Source organism: Bufo bufo, chromosome 1 (genome assembly GCF_905171765.1).
Source record: "Bufo bufo chromosome 1, aBufBuf1.1, whole genome shotgun sequence".
NCBI classification, from domain to species: Eukaryota; Metazoa; Chordata; class Amphibia; order Anura; family Bufonidae; genus Bufo; species Bufo bufo.
In genome coordinates, this window is record NC_053389.1 from 177,940,675 (window position 1) to 177,955,655 (window position 14,981).

The window sequence follows — 14,981 nt, forward strand, 5'->3', positions numbered from 1 at the left end:
ACATGACAGCGAGACATGCGCAGCTACAGACCAATAGAAAACATTCCGTACAGAGCGACGGGCGGGCTTCCTGTGGTGACGTGACGTCATATCTTCGCGCCGCAGCTTCCGGTTTTATTTGAGGAGCGCCATAGATTCTTTTCATCTTTTTTCCAGACCTTGCTCTTGGTAAGTGGAAAGGTTATGGCTGGATAATGATGGCATCGCTGCAGAGGGGGAGGAAAGTGTGGCAAGAGGGCGCCGAGCTGATTCAGTGCGTGGTTTCGGTGTACACTTATTAAAGGGGTTGGTCCACAGGACAGTTGATACATATTTGATTGCTGTGGGTCTGACCCCTGGGATCCCCACCGACTATGAACATGAGGGCCCCTGAGCAGGGGAGTGTGGAGTATAAGGCTGCGCCATCCCCAGCAGTCCCATCACAACGACTGAAGCAGGTGTCCATGCACACTACCTCTGTCATACAAGATGCTGGGACCCCCATTCTCAGGATTAGACTTCTAGCAGCTTTCCTTGTTAGACCAACTCCTTTAAGGCAGTATAACATTCAGATCTGTACATTCTTCGGAAGGTTTAGTATATAAGCGTTTATTTTCTGTGTTTTCCTACAGGGATAAAACATGTCTCTGGCGGACGAGTTGCTGGCTGACCTGGAGGAGGCAGCGCAGGAAGAAGACGACAGCTTAATAGATGAGGATGACCTGGAGACAATAGAAGAAGTGCAGGAGGAGATGCAGGTGGACCTTAATGCTGAGTCTGTGAAAAGTATAGCAAAGCTATGGGACAGTAAGCAGGTGAGCCTATAATCTATATGAAGGAGTCTGTGCTATCTTCCTCCTGCATTTCATACCCAAGGTGATCTGAAGCCTGTTCTGCCATTAATGGGGGTGTCCAAGATCAAGGAAGGGAAATGGCATAAAACCACAAAAGAAACAATAGTTGCCTGCTATATCCTCCCCCTCTCCGACTCTGATGCCCCCTGCCAGTCATTGTGCTGCAGAGGGGACGTCAGTTCATTCATCAGTTTATGCAATTTCTGCACCTCACAGGCTGAAGTGAGAGCTGCAAGTACAATAGATAATTTATAATGCTGGGTCCCCCTGCCCGACTTCAGATCTACCGCATTATACTGATGGCAGTATGTCAGTACAATTTATTACAGCTGATGTCTGGAATGGACACCAAATCATTATAATGCTGTGAGGTCCCTACAAGAGCTGAGTTCAGGACAGGGTGTCCTGTTCCCACATGGAGCGCATTTCTCTTAGTGAACTCGCTCATCTGAAGCTGGCCTAACGGTTCTCACTGCACAGGGCAAGAATGCACTATATAGCATAGCAGCGTTTGCTTGCTTGGCCTGTATCTTTATCTGTTTGGGTTTCCTGGTATGTGTAGTTTTGAGTAGGGCACTGGGCGGTCATGTGGTTTGAAATGGTGAGCACCCATTCTGCTATTTGAGGAGTGAAAGAGTTCCCGAGCCACAGAAGCTGCGTCATATGAAGGTGAAAGCAATGTGGTTAAAGCGAAGGATTTCACTATGACTTTCGGACTACTGCTTTCCCCCAACAGTAATATAAGGAAAGGTAATTAGCAGTCTAGTGAATGGAGTGTTTAGTACTATGTGGGCCCAGAATGACTCTCGTTGGCTTCTGGATTTTTATATATATTTTTATTTTTTTTCTTCTTCCCACTGTTGCTGCTATTAGTGTAATATTTTTGCATGCTGTTTTACAAACTAAATAATCAATTATTAAAATTCTAACTTTTTTTTTTACCAGTTTTCAGAGATTCTCGACAAGATTGATGAATATGTTAAAAAACAACCAAAAGAATCGGAAGGTATTAGCTTTTGTTTTCATGGTTTGAGGGAGGTTTTATCTGGGTGTCCTGTTACTAAGCTGAACTTAAACTTTTGTGTTTTACCTGTGATCTGAATTTCAGTTATGGGACCTGTGGAAGCCGCTCCAGAATATAAAGTTATAGTTGATGCAAACAATTTGACAGTGGAAATTGAAAATGAATTGAGTAAGTTTTAGGGGGATGAAACTACAGATTCACTCTTCCTTTTGTACTGTAAGTCTAAGAAATATTACTATATAAAAGCAAAAGAGCAAGGAGTGTTGTAAGACATGAAAACATTTGGTGCGGTGGCTACAGCAGGATAGGACGCAAGACACACCATGGTTATTGTACAACCTAAGTTTATACCAGGAAATTGCCCAAGAGCATTTTTATGGGAAAGTTTCATTTTATTTCCTGCTCACTGCTGTTGTGAGGCGTAACGGAGGGCTTTAGACATCTTTTATAGCGATGGGTGGCAGTCCCAGTGGGGGAACCCCCAGCAGTCAAACCTTTATCGCCTAACCTGTGGATAGGTGATAATTGTCAGTTGCTTAATGGCCTGCAGCCACCACTAGAGGAAGCATTGGAGCTTATTGAACTCTGTAGTAGAACACTAAGCTGTAGGCACCTAACCTTGGTCTAGTGGCAGCCACTGAAATATTATGTATTGACTCATTATATAAATATATTAAAGGGGTACTCTGGTTATTTTAACTTATCCCCTATCTATAGGATAACTATTAGATCGGTGGGGGTCCTACCGCTGGGGGCTGCATAACCCATAGAGTCCTCTCAAATGAACAGAGTGGCAGGTCACATATGCACACTTTCACTCCATTCATCTGTATGGGACCTGCCGGGAATAGCAGATAGCTGTATTCTGTTACATGTGGTGTATGGGGCACCATTTCTTGTGATTAATGGGGGTCCCAGCAGTAGGACCTCCAGCGATCTAATAGTAACCCCCTATCCTGTGATTAGGGGTTTACTAGAAATAACTAGAATACCTCAGCACCTATTTAGATTAAAAACATAAAGGGTATTCAGGGTTGGAGATTAACTTTAAGGTGGAAAATAAAAACTCCTGAGCATCCATGGAGCTTATTAATGTGTCCAGTATAATTTAAACCTGCATTTATAAATTGTAAGGATATTGCGTTTCTCTTTTTTAGATATAATCCACAAGTTTATCAGAGACAAGTATTCAAAGAGGTTTCCGGAGTTGGAGTCTCTGGTGCCAAATGCCTTGGATTACATAAGGACAGTGAAGGTAGGTGGGGGAGCGGTGTGAACTGTGTGAAGCAAAGGGGAAAATGTTGCTCAGGGCTCCAGATGGCGACCAAAATGGTCGCCAATGCGACTTAGAATTTACAAATGCGACTAGACCCACCGCGGCAACTCTGCTCAATACAGCGGCGGGGCACAGGAGCTGATAGTGGCCACTGCGCCACCAATGAAGATAACTGAGCTGTTAATACAAATACAGGAGGCGGGTGCCCGAATCAAATAGCCCGAACCCGACCTCCTATGACAGGGAGCTGCGCTCAGCGGCAGTTAACCCCTCAGGTACTGCACCTGAAGAACTGCCGCTGATCGCAGCTCCCTGTCATAGAGGTCGGGTTCGGGCTATTTGATTCCGGCACCTGCCTCCTGTATTTGTATTAACAGCTCAGTTATCTTCATTGGTGGCGCAGTGCGCCCCCCCCCCAGTATAATAAACATTGGTGGCACAGTGGGAAGTGCCAATGAGGGTTAAAAAAATAAAAAGAATATGAACTCACCTCCTCCAATTGATCGCGTAGCTGCCGGTCTCCTGTTCTTTCTTCAGGACCTGTGGTGACGTCACTGAGCTCATCACATGGTCCATTACTATGGTGATGGATCATGTGATGTACCATATGATGATCACAGTGATGTCACCACAGGTCCTTTGACAGGTCCTGAAGAAAGAACAGGAGACCGGCAGCTACGCGATCAATTGGAGGAGGTGAGTTAATTATTTTTTAACCCTCATTGGCACTGCCCACTGCGCCACCAATGTTTATTATACTGGGGGGGGGGGGGGCCGCACTGTGCCACCAATGTTTATTATACTGGGGGGGCGCACTGTGCCACCAATGTTTATTATACTGGGGTATTGACCTTCTACTTAGCATTCTGTATTAAAGAATGCTATTATTTTCCCTTATAACCATGTTATAAGGGAAAATAACAGTGAATAGACTTTCATCCTAGCAACAATGCGTGAAAATCGCACCGCATCTGCACTTGCTTGCGGATGCTTGCGTTTTTCACGCAGCCCCATTAACTTCTATGGGGCCTGCGTTGCGTGAAAAACGCACAACATAGAGCATGCTGCAATTTTCACGCAACGCACAAGTGATACGTGAAAATCCCCGCTCATGTGCACAGCCCCATAGAAGTGAATGGGTCCGGATTCAGTGCGGGTGCATTCCGGTATTTTAAATGCCGGATCCGGCACTAATACATTCCTATGGGGAAAAATGCCGGATCCGGCATTCAGGCAAATCTTCGTTTTTTTCGCCGGAGATAAAACCGTAGCATGCTGCGGTTTTATCTTTTGCCTGATCAGTCAAAATTGCTGAACTGAAGACATCCTGATGCATCCTGAACGGATCGCTCTCCATTCAGAATGCATGGGGATATGCCTGATCAGTTCTTTTCTGGTATAGAGCCCCTAGGACGGAACTCTATGCCGGAAATGAAAAACGCTAGTGTGGAAGTACCCTAAAATATTAAGTTTAAATCCCCCTTTCCCAATTTTACATATAAAATATATAAACAATAAATAAATTAACATAATTACATAGCGCTGCGTCTGAAAAGTCCAAACTATTAAATAATTAAAAAATATCTCCTATGCGGTGAGCATTCGCCATTTTTTAGTCACCTTGTCACCCCAAAAAATAGGATAAAACTGTTCTATTATGGGCCAAACGTTTCATAAAATGCACGTGGCTTTTTTTTGGTGTGTGTGTGTTTTTGTTTTTTTGCTCTGTATTTATGGTGACAAAAGCAAATCAAAATTTTGATATCGAAACAACCCTACGCTGATCTGATCGGCGTAGCGGTCACGATACCAAAATTTTGATTGTTTCGATTTGGCGACTAAAAATTTGATTTGGCTCCTAAATTTTTCAGTTCAGGAGCCAATGACTACTAGGTATTTTTTTTTTGGTCTGGAGCACTGTTGCTGGTTTTTGTGGTTCACAAATTAATTAAAAGTGAAGAATAACTAAAATTAAGCAGATACCAAATACAGATAAAGAAAGTGCTTACATGTAAAAGAAAAAAAAATGCTAAAAGCTGTAAATCACTTTCTGTGGCGAGGACGGGAGCCGCCTTCACCTGGTGTCTGCGCTATACTGTAGAGACGCGCTACTAGACAGCAAGTCATGGCATGCACTTCAGTAATACTGGTCTTTTACCAGTGAAAGTCCCATGGATTAAAGGTTTCAAGTTGCCATGGTCCAAGAAAAACCATTGTATGTTGAAAATATTGCATCCTGAGGCCATTGTAACTTGGCGGACCACTATAGTGGTATTTGAGTGGGTGTTGATGCACCCATCGTCAACCTTTTTAACTTTACTTTGCAGGAATTGGGAAATAATCTGGACAAATGCAAGAATAATGAGAATCTTCAGCAAATTCTGACAAATGCAACCATCATGGTTGTTAGTGTGACTGCCTCCACTACACAGGGGTAAGCCTATACTAGGACAGTGCTCTCTGTATGCCCATGCTATATGCTTCCACTGTATTTCCTAATCACTCCGCTGGCATTTGTGCTACATACAGACAGCAACTGACTACTGAAGAATTGGAACACATTGAAGAAGCTTGTGACATGGCGCTAGAACTGAACCAGTCCAAACACAGAATCTATGAGTATGTGGAGTCTCGCATGTCATTCATTGCGCCCAATCTCTCCATCATTGTCGGGGCCTCAACTGCAGCCAAAATAATGGGTAAATATGTGCATGTGATTCTTTTGTCTGTACTACCACATGATCACCCATGTATACATATAGAAGAGCTGTACATTTATCAGACCAGATAGAACAAATATGCAACGCTTGATGGGTCTGCTGTCATCAGTAACTTTGTTCTTTTCAGGTATTGCTGGTGGTCTCACAAACCTCTCAAAGATGCCTGCCTGCAACGTCATGCTCCTGGGAGCTCAGAGGAAAACGTTATCTGGCTTCTCTAGCACTTCTGTCCTTCCCCATACTGGTTATATCTATTATAGTGACATTGTCCAGTTATTACCTTCGGTAAGCAAGGGATTGCTTGGTCTGACTGTAAAGTAAAACTATTGATGCTGTAACGGTTTGTCTTTATATTGTCCTAGGATTTGCATCGAAAGGCAGCAAGATTGGTGGCAGCAAAGTGCACTTTGGCAGCACGTGTAGACAGCTTTCATGAGAACCCTGAAGGAAAGGTCAGTCTTAAAGGGGATTCTCCCTTGTAAACTAGTTGGAAATGGTAGAAAACCATGAAAGAAACAATCTGTGTAATATGGGCAGGAAAGGTACCACAGAAGACTCTCTTGTATTGCTGGAAGCACTTTGTAGTGTATTAGCTGTATAGTTCCTCCTATGCAACCTGTTCTGCAGCAAGTTTATTAGCTTTATGGAATATGACCATTTAGATTTCCCACATTACAGATTGGTTATGACCTAAAAGAGGAGATTGAAAGAAAGTTTGATAAATGGCAAGAACCACCGCCAGTCAAGCAGGTAAAACCTCTGCCAGCACCTCTTGATGGACAGAGAAAGAAACGCGGTGGCCGCAGGTGAGGGGGTTCTTTTCACTGGTAACTTAAAAAAATATTTTAAAAATCAGATTGATTATACATAGTTTTTTTCCATAGGTACCGCAAAATGAAAGAACGACTTGGGCTGACAGAAATCCGAAAACAGGCCAATAGGATGAGCTTTGGAGAGGTGTGCACTTCCTCCCAAACCTGTTTTCATCAGTTTCTGTATATGTTAAAGGGTGGCTCCAGGCTGTATGGTTCCTTAGACAGCCATATGATGTTTGAAGGCTTTTAGCGTCATGCGGTGGTCTAGGAACCTCATCTATTCCTATCACTATCACTTTTAAACGTCCCATTGCGTATATAGGCAATATCAGCATTGAAGCAAATATTATGCGGTGCAGTATCTACCCCTGTATAGCCATAGACTCACACTTTAAGATCTGTTTAATAGTTTGTTAGACTCTGATGTTGAACAGGATACTTTTAGTCCTGAATATACAGTGAAGGGAAAATAGTAGTTTACAATATTATGATTCTCTTTTAGATTGAAGAAGATGCATATCAGGAAGACTTGGGCTTCAGCTTGGGACATCTTGGGAAGGGTGGAAGTGGAAGAGTACGGCAAGCACAAGTTAATGAAGCTACCAAGGCCAGAATCTCCAAAACATTACAGGTAAGCTTTAGTCAAATATAAAGTCCAGGAATCGATACCAAGGTTATTTTATAAAATCTATGGCTTTATTGATAGAAAATTGGTACAAGTAAAGTCCATACACAGAGCTCTCTTCCTGGTCTTGCCTTTCCCATGTAATACCAATTCTGTAGCATCTATTCTTATCACTCTATGTCGTACCTTTCCTGTATTATTTCTGGTAAAAGCTTGCAAATAAATTGCCAGCAGTCTGCAGTAAAGGTACTGCTGGGTGTTACCAGTAGCGGGTGGGTCAGACTTTGTCCAATCAGTACTTCTAGAGTCAGACTGTGCAGGGACATACCCCAACTGGTAACACTCATCTGTACCCTTACTGCAAGCTGCTAGCAATTCATTCACATCTTCTAATAGAAATAATAAAGGAATGGCACAACATCGAGCCATAAGAATAGATGTTCCAGAACTCTTATTACGTGGGGAATGCAAGTAGTTACTAAAACAGAAATTTTATAACAAATCGTCGGAGTTAAAGGAGTTGTCTCACTTTAGAAAATGGCATTTATCATTTAGCAAAAGTTATTACAAGGCAGTTACTATTGTATAGTGATTGTCCATATTGCCTCCTTTTCTGGCTGGATTCATTTTTTTTTTATCACTTTATACACTGCTCTTATCCAGGGGTTACAACCACCATGCAATCCATCAGCAGTGGTTGTGCTTGCACACTGTTGGAAAAGGTGCCAGCCTGTCTGGTGGCCAGGACCATGGGAGAGCACTTTTTCTATAGTGTGCAAGCACTGCCACCGCTGCTGGATTACGGGGTGGTCATAACCTCTTGGATAAGAGCAGTGTATGTGATGGAAAAATGAATCAAGCCAGCAAAGGAGGAAATATGGATAATTCATTAGTTAGTGCCTTGTATCAACTTTGTCTAGATGATAAATGCTGAAGTGAGACAACCCCTTAAATTACCTAAATCCGCTCAGACCTAATCCTCACTTCCAGCATTCATCCTCAGAGCCCCCCAAAAGTCGCTGTAAACTCCATATGGAGAACATTTCTATTAATATAATCTACAAATGCGTGGACTTGTTCCTCCGTCCCTGACCACACAACCAAGGCGCCATCAATATATCTTGTCCCGTATTTGATGTATTGCAAAAAAGGACTCCCAGCATTGTGTATATATATCACTCCTCCCATAATGCCAAAAATACATTATTACAAGTTGGTGCCATCAGAGTGCCCATCACCATGCCATTAGAAAATATGAAATTTGTACACATTTCCTCTTTACCCGCTCTTATGAACAGCTCAATAACTGAACTAATGCCAGCCAAGATCATTCTACCCTGTGGATCCACCATTGTTTTGAAAGTTCTAAGGGTAATAATCACTGCCAGTTTCCTGGATGTAATATTATTTTCATAACCCCTTCTTAAAAGTGACCACAATTTTCCATTCGGTTCCATTTACAGACAAAATCAGCATCATTTTGAAATCTGTATACCCCCTGAAGCCTCAGGTGCTCTGACACCCAGTACGATTGCAGTGCTTCATTAGTCCAGAACAATTTGACCTCTGTTTCCACCAGAGAAATAATCCTATGTTCCACAGCTCTTGTGCTTAAAACGGTGACAACCTTTTGTGTATTGCACTGTGAGAAAAAGGTCCTGATATCTTCCCATCCTGCATCCAATGCACATGTAAGGCCCGCAGCCTCCACACCACGCTACTCTTCCATGCTGATTTTTTTCCATATTCCCTGACTTTTGAATACCAGCATTTTATTGTTTAGCAGATTGCTTATTTGATTTTCTGTATCCCTCTCTGTTAAAAGCCTAGAATTAAAAATGAACCAACATTTACCATTTGGTTAGATTTTTTTGAAATTTACCATTTCCTCCAATCCGATTGTCTTTAACAGCGTACACTACAGAAACAGAGTATGGTTTATGGAGGAAAGTCCACAGTAAGAGACAGATCTTCGGGTACTGCGTCCAGTGTTGCCTTTACTCCCCTTCAGGTAAGACCCATTGCATAGACCATAGGCATTAACCGGATCATTAGAAAAAAAAAAACATAATAACGCAAGAGTGTGCATAATTGTTTTTCTAAATATATTGCACAGCAGATTCTGCTTCCAATTTACCCACATGGACTGGCCGTGGTCCGTGCTACTCATATTTCTGTGACAGTGTCCTGCTTGGTCTCTTAGGCTTCCAAGGTCCGGTAGAGGAGCCAGCGCTGTAGAATCACATTCTATCCTATAGTGCTTGCTCCCTTACTAGATCCAGGAGCCTAAGATGATTTTCTTTTTGGATATAGCTTTAGCTAAAGAAAACTCACTGGTAACACACACATAAACTACTGCACTGCCCCCTTTAAATGCCCTGCACAATACAATTAAACACATGCTGGAAGATGGATACATATTCATTTTATTTTATTGACCTTGCAAATTATATATCCCTGCAGGGTCTAGAGATTGTTAACCCGCATGCTGCAGAGAAGAAGGTGGGTGAGGCAAATCAGAAATATTTTTCCAGCATGGCAGAATTCCTGAAAGTGAAGCATGAAAAAAATGGTACAATGACACAGTGATGGTGCTGTCGTCTTGTCTTGTATTCTTGGAACTTGTCTGAATGATCCACTGACCACCGAGACACTGGGCTTGGCTGTAGAGAAATGCCTGCAAGGAACTGGGACCTCATACAGAGTAATGCAGGACACTCATCTACTGCCCTGAAAGAAAGAGCTGAATATCTTTGAAGGATGAAGAACCCCTCATTTTTATATTCAGTTAAACAAACTTTTTATTTTTGTTTTTATTTTAATTGTTTTGGTGTGAATGTTGGAGCTTTCTGTAATCGAAAATAAATGGCATTGTATTTCAGCTTTTAAACATGCACCTATCTAATAGTGTCTTACAAGCTGCCAGCATGGAGTGATGCCAATAATATGAATGTTTAGATGGGTAAGCCCTTTATAGCAGATTTCTCTACAGACACCTTTTTGGAGTGAATTTTTTATTTTTTTTTATGATCAATTTACACGTATTTTGGGGTAAAATATTTGATATTGGGTCTTTATAAGTTTGTGCATTTGGCTTTTACAGTTACAATGTTTGACACTACATAGTAGCTGCAGAAGGCTGTCTTTGATAAACCTGTCACAATCTGTGGTGTCCAAAATCCATTCCTAAATCAATTGAAGCTTTGATTTGGGCATAAATCTGCTTAGATGCGCCATTTTTTTACCCAATGGTTCTTGCAGTACAATGAATTTGGTTCATGGCTTTTTATTTTAACTTTACATTAACTACTGGTTGACTTGCTTTGCTGTAAACTTTTGGTGCATCTTAGGCCATCCCTTCTCCAAACGAGGCACTTAATTATTTTTGGGCATTTACTTTATAAAGAGGTCTAAAACTTTGACATTATATGCCAGGAATGCTCCAAATTTTGCCACATTGTGTTATAAAATCTAAGCTCACTCTAGTAAATCTGTGCCATAGTTTTAAAATAAAAACTCCATTGTGTGAATAAAATAAACCAGGGAAATTAATCAAGCCCTGTACTACAAAATACTGGCTTAAAAAATTAACAACATAGGGCTTTGCAACTTAATTTTCCAACTTTTTCTATTTTTACCCCCCACCCACATTTGAAAACTGGAATGAGTAGAAGTGTGGGTATGGTTAGCGATGTTAAATTGTTTCATTGCAGCTTTGATAGGTTACCTTTAAGGCCATTTATCATGTTGAACATGGTGTGTGAACCACGTTGGGGATATAAAAGAAAGGATCAAAGAAAAAAGAAATTCAAATGGTTATTGATCCGGAGGTGGACATATAAACACCTCAAAAGGAGTTTGATCGGTTATTTAATTATATTGTACAATCAGTAAAACGAGGTACAAGCATCTATGCGAACATATACAGCCAGGTCCATAAATATTGGGACATCAACACAATTCAAAATTTTTTGGCTCTATACACCATCACAATGGATTTGAAACGAACAAGATGTGCTTTAACTGCAGACTGTCAGCTTTAATTTGAGGGTATTTACATCTAAATCAGGTGAACGGCAGGAATTACAACAGTTTGCATATGTGCCTCCCACTTGTTAAGGAACCAAAAGTAATGGGACATAATAATAATCATAAATCAAACTTTCACTTTTTAATACTTGGTTGCAAATCCTTTGCAGTCAATTACAGCCTGAAGTCTGTAACGCATAGACATCACCAGACGCTGGGTTTCATCCCTGGTGATGCTCTGCCAGGCCTCTACTGCAACTGTCTTCAGTTCCTGCTTGTTCTTGGGGCATTTTCCCTTCAGTTTTGTCTTCAGCAAGTGAAATGGATGCTCAATTGGATTCAGGTCAGGCGATTGACTTGGCCATTGCAATTGGAATAACGAGGGAATAACGCACACCTGGCCCTGGAACAGCTGAAATAGCCAATTGTCTCATTAATTTTGGTCCCTTAACAAGTGGGAGGCAAATATGAAAACAGTTGTAATTCCTACACCGTTCCCCTGATTTGGATGTAAATACCCTCAAATTAAAGCTGACAGTCTGCAGTTAAAGCACATCTTGTTCGTTTAATTTCAAATCCATTGTGGTGGTGTATAGAGCCAAAAATGTTAGAATTGTGTTGATGTCCCAATATTTATGGACCTGACTGTAAATAATTAAACTTTGATTGTATTTTAATTTGTATAATAAATGTAAAGTTCAATGATACACAGTGATATGCAGTACCCAAAATTCACCACTATATGGTGCCAACAGAACACAAATTTATCAGCGCTTTCTACTATTTAACCAACACAAGAATTTATGCAATTCTGCTTACAATTATGAGATTATGCACAGAAATTCAATCAAGAAAATGACAGATACGAGCCCTTGCTCTGCCAAAACTATGACCAGTCTCAGATTGTTTTGGTAGTATTGCAATAAAGCTTATAAATTATCGGCTTGATATCAAACTAGGGAATATAAAGATTCCCAACAGAGAAGTTCTCTTGATATGAATATTAGATCTTGTATTCAGTGATATGCATCTTCACTGAATACTGCCAATATTGATGTAGCACTAACACTTATATCCACACAAAATGGGAATTTTTGCCAGATATCAAGCGAATTAATTTATCAATACTACACACGCATTAAAATAATACATTACCCGAGAAGGTAGGTGATAGGCAGAGTCTAGGGGAAGTCAGCTCTCAAGAGTTTTTCTGATAATCAAGATCCTTCTCCCTGCTCTTTCCTTTTTTTTTTTTTTTCCCTCCCTCTCGCTTTCTTTTTGGTATGTGGTTTCTTAACCAAAAACTTATCAGATGAACACACCTTCCTAGTTTGGAACTTTCCAATCATTGTTGGATAGGTGTGTACGCTGATAAGGAATGTGATGTCATAACACTACCCAGAATGCACTTTTGCTACTGGTGTAGTATTACCTACTCATACCTAGGCGGCACTGTTATATAAGCATCATACCATTAAGGGTTAACTCATACATGCCCGACATCTTCAACACTATACACACCTGACAGCTGTAAGCCTTATCTCATAGCCGAGGGACAAACTTTGATGCATGAACCGATTATAATATAGAAACATAGACATAGAATGTGTCGGCAGATAAGAACCATTTGGCCCATCTAGTCTGCCCAATATACTGAATACTGTGAATAGCCCCTGGCCCTATCTTATATGAAGGATGGCCTTATGCCTATCCCATGCATGTTTAAACTCCTTCACTGTATTTGCAGCTACCACTTCTGCAGGAAGGCTATTCCATGCATCCACTACTCTCTCAGTAAAGTAATACTTCCTGATATTACTTTTAAACCTTTGCCCCTCTAATTTAAAACTATGTCCTCTTGTAATACTTTTTCTTCTTTTAAATATTCTCTCCTCTTTTACCTTGTTGATTCCCTTTATGTATTTAAAAGTTTCTATCATATCCCCTCTGTCTCGTCTTTCTTCCAAGCTATACATGTTAAGGTCCTTTTAATCTTTCCTGGTAAGTTTTATCCTGCAATCCATGTACCAGTTTAGTTGCTCTTTTCTGAACTCTCTCCAAAGTATCAATATCCTTCTGGAGATATGGTCTCCAGTACTGAGCACAATACTCCAAATGAGGTCTCACTAGTGCTCTGTAGAGCGGCATGAGCACCTCCCTCTTTCTACTGGTAATACCTCTCCCTATACACCCAGTAGACTCAGAGGAACATCTTGACACTTCTCACATTGTGGAATTTATGTTCAGATGATAAATACAATAAAGCCTCTACTACCACAGGTGGCGTGTATCTTCTAAGGGTCCATTCACACGTCTGTATGTGTTTTGCGGATCCGCAAAACACGTACACCGGCAATGTGCGTTCCGCATTTTGCGGACCGCACATCGCCGGCACTCTTATAGAAAATGCCTTTTCTTGTCCGCAATTGCGGACAATAATAGGACATGTTCTATTTTTTTTGCGGAACGGAAGTGCAGATGCAGACAGCATATTTCAGACCCATTGAAAATGAATGGGTCCGCACCTGTTCCGCAAAATTGCGGAACGGATGCGGACCCATTTTGTGGACGTGTGAATGGACCCTAACTGTCTAAATGCACAATTGACTATTGGTTACAAAAACACCACTTCCTCTGAGCGAAGTTTCATTCCCAGAAGTCCATAAAAAAATTGTGACTAAACTATCATAACAAGAATAAGTAGATATAACTGTTTACACTTCTGAAAAGGTATAACAACTAGAGTTGAGCGAACACCTGGATGTTCGGGTTCGAGAAGTTCGGCCGAACTTCCCGGAAATGTTCAGGGTCGGGATCCGAACTCGACCAGAACTTCGTCCAGAACCCGAACCCCATTGAAGTCAATGGGGACCCGAACTTTTTGGCACTAAAAAGGCTGTAAAACAGCCCAGGAAAGATCTAGAGGGCTGCAAAAGGCAGCAACATGTAGGTAAATCCCCTGCAAACAAATGTGGATGGGAAATTAATTAAAATAAAAATTAATAAAAATAAAAATTAACCAATATCAATTGGACAGAGGTCCCATAGCAGAGAATCTGGCTTCACGTCAGCAGAGAATCAGTCTCTTCATGCCATAGCAAAGAATCTGGCTTCATGTCAGCAGAGAATCAGTCTCTTCATGCCATAGCAGAGAATCAGGCTTCATGTCAGCGCAGAATCTGTCTTCATGTCATAGCAGAGAATCAGGCTTCACGTCACCCACCACTGGAACAGGCCACTGTCACATATTTAGGCCCCGGCACCCAGACAGAGGAGAGAGGTCCCGTAACAGAGAATCTGGCCTTATGTCAGCACAGAATCTGTCTTCATGTCATAGCAGAGAATCAGGCTTCACGTCACCCGCCACTGTCACACATTTAGGCCCCGGCACCCAGGCAGAGGAGAGAGGTCCCGTAACAGAGAATCTGGCCTTATGTCAGCACAGAATCTGTCTTCATGTCCTAGCAGAGAATCAGGCTTCACGTCACCCACCACTGGAACAGGCCACTGTCACATATTTAGGCCCAGGCAGAGGAGAGAGGTCCCGTAACAGAGAATCTGGCCTTATGTCAGCGCAGAATCAGTCTTCATGTCATAGCAGAGAATCAGGCTTCACGTCACCCACCACTGGAACAGGCCACTGTCACATATTTAGGCCC

The 14,981-nt window shown here is 41.6% G+C and overlaps 1 protein-coding gene across 1 annotated transcript; it reads left to right on the top strand.

Moving 5' to 3' along the window:
- Nucleotides 1-80: 80 nt before the first annotated feature.
- PRPF31 (pre-mRNA processing factor 31) lies at nucleotides 81-10,187 on the top strand. The gene is made up of 14 exons (XM_040432614.1): nucleotides 81-168; nucleotides 612-794; nucleotides 1,779-1,839; nucleotides 1,942-2,025; nucleotides 3,015-3,112; nucleotides 5,461-5,567; nucleotides 5,663-5,832; nucleotides 5,981-6,138; nucleotides 6,216-6,305; nucleotides 6,532-6,659; nucleotides 6,738-6,810; nucleotides 7,171-7,299; nucleotides 9,206-9,304; nucleotides 9,757-10,187. The coding sequence occupies exons 2-14, from the start codon at nucleotides 621-623 to the stop codon at nucleotides 9,880-9,882; spliced, it is 1,497 nt and encodes a 498-aa protein (XP_040288548.1). The 5' UTR covers nucleotides 81-168; nucleotides 612-620; the 3' UTR covers nucleotides 9,883-10,187.
- Nucleotides 10,188-14,981: the final 4,794 nt, after the last annotated feature.

Excerpts from the sequence above, each read along its gene's own strand:
- PRPF31 (XM_040432614.1), top strand. The coding sequence starts at position 621 with ATGTCTCTGGCGGACGAGTTGCTGGCTGACCTGGAGGAGGCAGCGCAG. Across the intron at positions 1,840-1,941 it reads ACAACCAAAAGAATCGGAAG|TTATGGGACCTGTGGAAGCC; the intron begins GTATTAGCTTTT and ends TCTGAATTTCAG. Across the intron at positions 2,026-3,014 it reads GGAAATTGAAAATGAATTGA|ATATAATCCACAAGTTTATC; the intron begins GTAAGTTTTAGG and ends TCTCTTTTTTAG.